We start from the raw sequence: 8,919 nt of genomic DNA on the forward strand, positions 1-8,919 counted from the left end.
AATGTTATCACCTACATTATTTACACCCCTAACGTTTTTCCATGTACTTAAACATTATAAGTACACAATCAAATATTCGATTTACTATTCCTTAAGCTCCACAAAATTTGAATAGGTGCAAGTCATCAGCGTAACAGGTCGCAAAGTCAAAAAAGCATCGCGGGCACAAAAGTGACCCCAGTGCGCAATGCTGCAGGGTTATCGGCATTGTTATGGGGTAGACGTGTATACAGTAGTACATGCTCTGTATTACACAGACCGCGATACTTTCTCCGCCGCTCAATACGACAACGCGTGCGCTTTTCTTACGGGGAAGCCAGCAGCCACCCTAATACTACTTCTACACGGGGTTGTTGCTTAACGCTGACAGTCGCGCTTTTTATGTTTCATTCTCGAAAACGTATAACACATTTCTGACGAGCCGAAATAATAATGTAGTGAAAAATAATAGAGGTCGACGTTTCAACCAATCATCAGACAATGGAACGGAGGATGAGCAAAGTGTAACAACTATCATCGAATATCATCTACCTAAATTGAGACGCTTGCAACACGTTCGCGATAAGAATGTACATTAAAAAAATAATAATCTGTTAATTTGTATTGAATAAGTTGTACTATTTTTTTCTGTTTCTTGTACAGTCTTTTGAAGTTGGATGTTAAAACTAAGTTTCTTTTATAATTCTGAAATATTGTAACAATTGAGTGAGTGTTTTTTAATTGCAGATAAGGGATTTGCTCTTGGCGAGATGAATAATTCGGAGTGTGCATCTTGCACGCTCGAACCTCCGCCTGATATTCTTCACATACCGCCACCACCGTTCCCGGCTATTCTTCAACAGAGTTCGGATTTTTATCCTCAGACAGACCTACTGTCATTCCCACCGCATCTCAATGACAGCCCATGCAAACACTTCTGCGATCGCCGCTCCGAGGGGGTGCAATACATTGAAATGCCTCAGCAAGGTATCTTTAAATTAAGTTGGCGAGTTGAAAAATAGTACAAGTCGAAAGACCACATATTTGAGCTGAACCTGTAGTTCTATGCATTTTACATATCTGGCCAGAGTGTTTTATTTGAAAGCCGAAACGAAAATATGAAATCGCTTGCGAAGTATGTACTCTCAAAGTGTCCTAATTTTGGAGTTGTACTGTTCTTCAACTCACCGATTCAATTACTAATTTAAATTAAAGTTTAAATTAAATTTGTTTCGCCCGTAATAATCGAGATAATATTTATTTCGAAATTTTAGGTACAGTTTTCGATGACACGTGGTTGCTGGTTTTAATATCATCCTGTATCGGTGTCATCTTAATTGGAGTAATCCTAGCGACATTGCTATTGAAATGCAAATTGTAAGTACAGCTTGTTTCTTTATTTCTTTATAGTAGAACTGGATTAAGGGGAAGGCTGGGAGAGGGGAGGACTATAACCCTGGGTCTCACCCTTTAAAAGACTTCATTTTTTCATATACTGAAATAAATTTCTGCAAATACTTAAGACAAAAATTATTTTCGATTTATCAATGATTTTCTTGAAAAATCATGTTTTCTTTGAACTTTACTGTGACCCAAGGATTAAAAAGAGTTATCCTTTATAAAATGCTTTCAAAAAGTAGGGAATATTTTAGTATAATATCAGCCTCGAGCCATATAAAATCTTAATCCAACTCTGCTTTATAGAAATTAGAAATGATAGTGAAAAGAGAACAAGATCTTCGAACTAATAATATAACCGATTATTATTCTGTAGTAATAGAAATGGTAAGAACGGAGTGATTTCCATGCCGAACACAGCTTCCAGTATGCAAACGAAAAATGGAAGGATTCAAAACGAAGCTGTTCTTTATCCTTGCGCGACAGATGCTATGCAGGATAGCCGTGTTATGTGGGCTACTTTGACACCACGGGGTACCACAAGACATTATTTAGAAGAACATACCTATGAAACGATCGGCGGTGGACAATTTCATAAGCGCGCCTGTTCTACTACGCCAACCGAACATGTAAAACTTAAGGCAATCTACTGATATTACGTTTGTATATGTAGTTATAGTATTTTCACGCGTTTTATACGACTAAAAGATGCATTTAAATACATGTAAAATAACACTGTAGACGAAGTATAGATATAAATATGGTAAATCTATCTAAAAGATAAGTCGAAAATATAAAATAATTTTAGTTCACAGTAGATAGAGTTACTGGTCAGACTATGAATATACCATTGGTTCTGGGACACTTTGTATAGGGTGTTTGACAACAGGTGTCAGAGAAAACCAAGACTGACGATAATTATCCTAAATGGATTATCAAGGTCACTGCAACCCTCCACAAGTTTAAACTAATAATTGTTTAATATGTGCCAATGTAATTACTTGAAGATTTGTGTGATCTTTCATTGGCTCATTATGTTTCAAATACTGCTACTTACGAGTTTGGTAAAAATTAATGTTAAATTAAATAATTCAGTTGCTGAAAACGAAGACTAAGAGTCCACTTAAGTGTTGTGGCTTCGTTTCAGAGTTACTAACTGTTGAGAAAACGTCTGAAATTCGCGTGAAATGTGTCTGACTTTGGACTTCTTCTACTACCGACGTACACTAGCTAAGTCAGAAATAGCGAAGTCAGTAAAACAAGTCTCAAGTCAGACACATTTCGCGCAAATTTCAGGCGTTCTTTCTGAAACGGAGCCTTAAACGCAATTTTGTCATTCTTGATTTTCGTTCTATTTTGGCATGTAGAATCATTTCTTAAAATTTCGGACACTTCTCGCCAGACACTCTGTATATGCATACATATAAACTAAAATATGAACTTTCTATGAACTAAATATGAGCTAGAAACCTATTCCTCTTGTAATAAAATTCTACGTACATATATCATAGTTTTAATTCTTCCTCGTACTGACAGCATCACAATGTTAGCCCATCCTTAATACCATATTATACTTCGTCTACTGTAATATTTCATGGTCTACAATTCCTGTGTCCAATTAGTTAACTAATAATTAAGTATTTACATTTCTCTTTCACAGACAAGGCAAATGTTTAAAATATCTGAAGATAGGTCGTTGAATTTTCAGACATACGCGGATCCACCGGTGACTACTCCGATCCAAAACCGGCCGAAGGATGACAAAGCCTTTGATAACACGGCGTTCGTAGACTACGAAGAACCTCTATCAATAAAGACTGATTATTACCAGCTCAACGACGTTTTAGAACCGAACGATACAGGCAATATTTCATCTCGTGCAATTTAATTTAATTTTAAATTGAATTTAATTTATTCATTTGACTTCCCCCCTTAGAATGTTTGAAGACTCCATCCAGTGGCAGATTATACGTACATACAAAAACAGTAAAAACTGGCAAAAGATTACTTATTTTTAATTTTTTGATCATAACAATCTTTTTCGTATTAGTTACTTCTTCGTTTTAAAATAAGATCTCTTTTTGTCATAGTATTAAGAGCCCGAATTTTTAATTCGTCACTGGTTCCATCAAGCGTTCAAGATTTACAACTATGTTAGTTGATAGATTTTACTGATGCAAATATTTCAATAATTTGTTCGAATTATTACAGGTATACTTACTATTCAACAAAGGGGAACATTGCGTCCCCGCGTCAGTTCACCAACCAGAATCGAACATCCGAATTTGCCACCACTCAACCTTCATCCACACAAACGTTCATCTCGCAAGGGTTCTGCTACGCCACAAGCTTCAGATACGTTATTAAGAAGTAGCATCACGTCGTCCACGTATATTCCTACCATATAAATTTCACGTCCGATCTCTGTTATATATCTAAAGGCTTATACAATAAGCAGCGTAAACGGCAGTACATTCTCGATTTGTTATCTTCACGTCTAATCACTCGAAGCACCTAATATAACTATGTAAATTAAATCAAACGACATAGTCGTTAAATAGTGTATGTGAATTGCATATACTACCTTTTTTATTCATTTAAGAACTACAAAAGTAGCGTTGTGATCGAGTTGGACATATTTAAATATATATACATAAAATGCTACGTATATGTTAAATTTGTATTGTGTATGAGATATCATATTAAATACGTAATAAAACTTTAAGAATTATGGATTTGGAATTTCTTACATGGAGGTTTTTAAAAGAAAGCTCTTTTCTTAACAGTCAAAACGTAATTAGGTGATCTTTAAATGAGTTTCTCTGCAACAAAAATTTGTCGAAATTTTTTTTCATTAGAATACTTCTCTAAATTGGAAACTGAAAATATCTGAGCAATCGAAAAGCTCGCGTGAGGTGCCGCTTGCTAGCAATTGGGATTTAACATTTCAAAGAATGAGAGAGTGTGCATCATGTTCCACCTTCCCTTTCAAACTCCCGAAGCTGCACGAAGCTGCCCGAAGCGCCAAGCTCACGGATACGCGGCCCGTGCGTCAGTGTGTGTAGTGGAGGGGGTAATTCAAAATATTTTGCGTCCTCAGTCTTGCAGCACAGTCTTTCACCATGACTACTTTTAATTTGATTTGTTTAACAGTGGCGAACGAAATTTAAACTTGTGCTCCATTGCAAATGTATGAAGGGGAAGTTTACCCCTTCAACACCTTCAGGTAACTATTGGTATTGAGTACGCGCTGGTACGCGCTTGTTATCTTAAGATCTTAAGGACCTATACTCAACTCATTGAACTTTAGACCAATAAATACTGACAAATGCATAAGCGCTTAGAAAATATACTCCCACCATGTTGCTTGGTTGTCTGTGCCATCCAATTTTTGAGATTATAGAACTATGGAGTACCCTCCACTTTTCCCATAAGGGACTATGATCTATGGTCTATGACTTATGACATATGACGACGATGACAGTTATTGGTCACGATCTGTCTAACATCTCTTTACTAAATAGTAGACCTTAAACCTTAGTGATTAAAATGGTTGCGAAATTTGAAGATATTTTACATATTAACTGAAATTGTATAATTATTTCGCAGTAATAACTAAATAAATCAGTAAATAATAACAATATTAAGTAACACGAATAAATAATGCAATAATGTTTATAATAATGTATCATAGGACAAATAATGTTTGTGGTTTTAAAATGCACTCATAACTTTTTATATGTTCATGAAAATGAACAAATACTAACCTTATTACCTATCATCAAAAGTGAATTGTAGTATGAATTCTAGATTATAGTTTATCTATGCTTATAACTCATTCATGCTATTATCAACCGCATGTGCACCAGGTCCATATCCTCCATACTACATATTAGTAGTACTACTGATGTATGCGCACGGTATTACGAATAGTTGGGTTGCTTTGAATAAGAAACGAATTTTAAAAGTTTCCATCACTCATTCGGAATAATGTGACAAACGTTTGTTGAATTGTACATAATCGTTTATATACTCTTGTACGATGAAATCTTTGAATTAAATAAAACTATTTATATTGGATAAAAATATTTAAATATTTAAGTCAGTTTTGTATTCTATTTAGTTCATTTTGTTTATAGATTTGTTAACATATTGCGCATTTTCCGGTGCCTATTATGCATCTAATTTAAGTACTTGTAACATAAAATAATATGTGCATTTATGTATGGAAATTTTTGTTTTAATTGCTTTTTAATTAATATAAAATAGTTACTGATAGATCAGAAAATCGTATTATTGGCAAGGGTCAACATTGTTATTGAAATAACTGAAAATAAGGTATATTTAGCATACTTATGATAAATGTTATGGTAAAATATTTGTAGGTTTAAGAGAAGCATAAATATCGAACAAAGTCTGTGATGGTTCGATTAATGGTATGGCTATGTAAAAATTCTGTGGCTGCCACTCGTAAAAAAGTTAAGAAAGAGTACCAATTGATGCACAAGAATTCTATAATGGCTATGCATCAACGACAAATGATCAAAAAGCTGACTTACCCTTGTGCCAACATAACAGTACAAGTAATTATTTATTTATTTCTATTTCATAAACAACTGTTGACTGTTGTTAAGCAATTAGAAACTAATCATGCAGTTTGCTATCTATTCATTAATATTATATAATTTATAATTAAATTTAATAAACTTTATTATGAGCAACTGTTTTTAAAATAGGTTATTGGAAATGGAGCACCTGGAACACCAGTTTCTATATGTATGTCAACTGATCATGAAAATTATGTGTTTAATTGTGGAGAAGGCATGCAACGATTAGCTTGTGAATATTCAATAAAATTATCTAAATTAAGTCATATATTTGTAACAAAACCATCGTGGTCAAACATTGGAGGACTTCTTGGTGTACTTTTAACAGTAAAAAGCATTGGTGTATCTAAAGTAAATATACATTGTCTGAGTAAGATTCAAGAGTATATAGAAGAAGTTAAACACTTTGCTAGTCTGGATGATATGAACATTTCCTATGCTCCTATTAATGAATTAGAACCATATAAAGACAAAGTAGTGACGATTCAGTATGTTCCCATAAGAAAAGCTTTGAAGAATAGTTATGAAAATAATCCAGATTCTAGCAATGAAACTAATTATTGTTCAAATAAAAATGGGAAAAGAGTTATTGACGTTAAGAAAGTAGACGATCATCCAGAAACAGAAGCAAAAAAATTGAAGGTAGACTCAGATTTAATGTGTTTCATCTGTGAAGTAAAACCAAAACCTGGGAAATTATTAACAGATAAATTAATCAAACTTGGTATAAGGCCTGGTCCAATTTATGGATTATTAAAAAAAGGAATAGATATTACAACAGAGAAAGGAATAGTTGTTTTTAGTAAAGATGTTTGTATGCCTGACTCTTCTAAGATCAATTTTATGGGTATGTTAAAATGTTTTAAAATATATGCTAGAAAACTTTTGTGTTGTCTATATTCATTTTGTTTTCAGTTGTAGAATGTCCTTCAGATGATTATTTAGATTCTCTTGTAAATCATTCTGCCTTTTCAAAATACCAGATTACATCATCAACAGAGAACAAAGAAGGAATTGTTCATTGTATATTCCATATCACTCCTGAAGAAATTTTCAGTACTCCACAGTATCAAGATTGGATAACAAAATTTCCACCAAACACGCAGCATATAGTTTTGAACAGTAAAAATTCTGGTATTAGCAGCAGAGCTGTTCATAAGAATCAGTATCTCTTGAACATGTTACATCCAGAAATATTTCCTTTACTACACGAAGAAGAATGTCTCAAAAACAATTACTATGTAAGATATTTCTAATTAACAGGCAATTGAAAATACTTATAGATGGTATTAAAATTAAGATCATTTTTATTGGAAATTCTAACATAAGTAACATTTTTTCATGCAGGCACAGAATATACATCGTGGAAAAGTTATGCAGACATTAAAAATACGTCCTTTTAGAAAACATATTGATTTACTTCCTGATGACACAAATCCAAAATCATATGTTAAAGAAGTTACTGAAATTGTTAATTTTACACAAACTTTAGAAACATTAAAAAGTAATATTAATGCACTAACAGAGAAATATAACTTAAAAAATACTCCAGAATATCCGTGCATTGTTATGTTAGGTACTGGTTCTAGTATACCGAATAAAATACGAAATACAAGCGGTATTCTCTTGAGGATTGATAAAGATAGCAGCATCTTAATGGATTGTGGAGAAGGTACTATAGGTCAGATGACCAAATTTTATGGAAATTCTGAACTTGACAATGTTTTACGTAGTATTCAGGTGTGTATGCTAACACAAAATTACTGTATTTAATTTCATCAATTATTAGTTATTATCTTACATTAAAAATTCAAGAACAACTTTTTTCAGGCTATTTATATATCACATATGCATACAGATCATCATATAGGCTTAATTGGCGTATTACAAAGAAGAAAAAAATGTACAGATGAGAAGCTATTTTTAATAGGACCACATGAACTTGAACAATGGTTAAATTTTTATGATTTAAATTATGAACCTATTTCGAACCTATACACTTTTGTATCCAATTACGATTTGTATTTACATAATCATAAAATAACCAAATCTTTCGAAACAGTGCTTTGCACATTACTAAATATTAAGGATATAAACACAGTTTTTGTTAGGCATTGTAAACATTCATATGGCATCGCGATTATTCTCAAAGATGACAAAAAAATCGTTTATAGGTAATATTAATTTTATTGCATAAAATTAAATTACTGGCCCTACAACATCTATTTATAATTCATATATGAAACTATGAAAGTAAATAATTATTTTTATTTTAGCGGTGATACTATGCCTTCGGAGAATTTGATAAACTTAGGTAAAGATTGTGATCTATTAATACACGAAGCAACAATGGAAGATGGGCTTAAAGAGTTAGCAACACAAAAATTACACTCGACAGTTTCTGATGCAATTAAAGTTGGACAATTGATGAATGCAAAATTCAATTTACTAACTCACTTTAGTCAGCGTTACGCAAAAATTCCTATATGGTCGGAAGAAGAAAAAAACGTTGGATTGGCTTATGATAACATGCAAATCAAATTGTCACAATTGCCACTGTTACATCTATTTTATCCATGTCTAAAACTAATATACAAGGAGTCATTTAAGATTATATCGGATAGCGCTACTACGAGCATATTAGCAGTTTGAAAATTTTGTATTACCTAAGAATATTTTGTTAATTATTAAAAATGTTTATTTTGTAGAAATATAGTTTTTATAATGTAAAATGGTTGTTTTATCCTCAAATTCAATGCTACAAATTTATTAGACATTTTACTATATAACATATATACATACCTACATATTACACATGATGTATGAGTCAGAGTAAAGGTATTATGGCATTATTTAATAAATTACGCTAAAGAAATTTTTGAGAGCAGAATTTATTGCTTACATAGTACACTCATTTTATCCCGCTTTCCTGGAT

General features: G+C 32.6%; 2 protein-coding genes across 6 annotated transcripts; both read left to right on the plus strand.

Annotated features, from left to right (window-relative positions):
* Nucleotides 1-310: 310 nt before the first annotated feature.
* On the plus strand, nt 311-4,116 carry LOC143179132 (uncharacterized). Of its 2 annotated transcripts, none has more exons than XM_076378192.1 (6): nt 311-569; nt 727-966; nt 1,254-1,356; nt 1,754-2,018; nt 3,086-3,239; nt 3,589-4,116. In XM_076378192.1, the coding sequence occupies exons 2-6, from the start codon at nt 750-752 to the stop codon at nt 3,783-3,785; spliced, it is 936 nt and encodes a 311-aa protein (XP_076234307.1). In that variant the 5' UTR covers nt 311-569; nt 727-749; the 3' UTR covers nt 3,786-4,116. The 2 variants fall into 2 exon arrangements, with proteins under 2 accessions (XP_076234307.1, XP_076234308.1); XM_076378193.1 differs by having other exon boundaries at nt 1,754-2,006.
* A 331-nt stretch (nt 4,117-4,447) lies between these two features.
* On the plus strand, nt 4,448-8,716 carry Rnasez (ribonuclease Z). Of its 4 annotated transcripts, none has more exons than XM_076378187.1 (7): nt 4,448-4,603; nt 5,763-5,960; nt 6,114-6,831; nt 6,900-7,225; nt 7,332-7,724; nt 7,815-8,158; nt 8,261-8,716. In XM_076378187.1, the coding sequence occupies exons 2-7, from the start codon at nt 5,799-5,801 to the stop codon at nt 8,634-8,636; spliced, it is 2,319 nt and encodes a 772-aa protein (XP_076234302.1). In that variant the 5' UTR covers nt 4,448-4,603; nt 5,763-5,798; the 3' UTR covers nt 8,637-8,716. The 4 variants fall into 4 exon arrangements, with proteins under 4 accessions (XP_076234302.1, XP_076234305.1, XP_076234303.1 ...); XM_076378188.1 differs by lacking the exon at nt 4,448-4,603 and adding an exon at nt 5,202-5,414; XM_076378189.1 differs by lacking the exon at nt 4,448-4,603 and adding an exon at nt 5,202-5,390.
* The last annotated feature ends 203 nt before the right edge of the window (nt 8,717-8,919 follow it).

The sequence above is a fragment of the Calliopsis andreniformis genome, chromosome 5 (genome assembly GCF_051401765.1).
Source record: "Calliopsis andreniformis isolate RMS-2024a chromosome 5, iyCalAndr_principal, whole genome shotgun sequence".
In the NCBI taxonomy this organism is placed as follows: Eukaryota; Metazoa; Arthropoda; class Insecta; order Hymenoptera; family Andrenidae; genus Calliopsis; species Calliopsis andreniformis.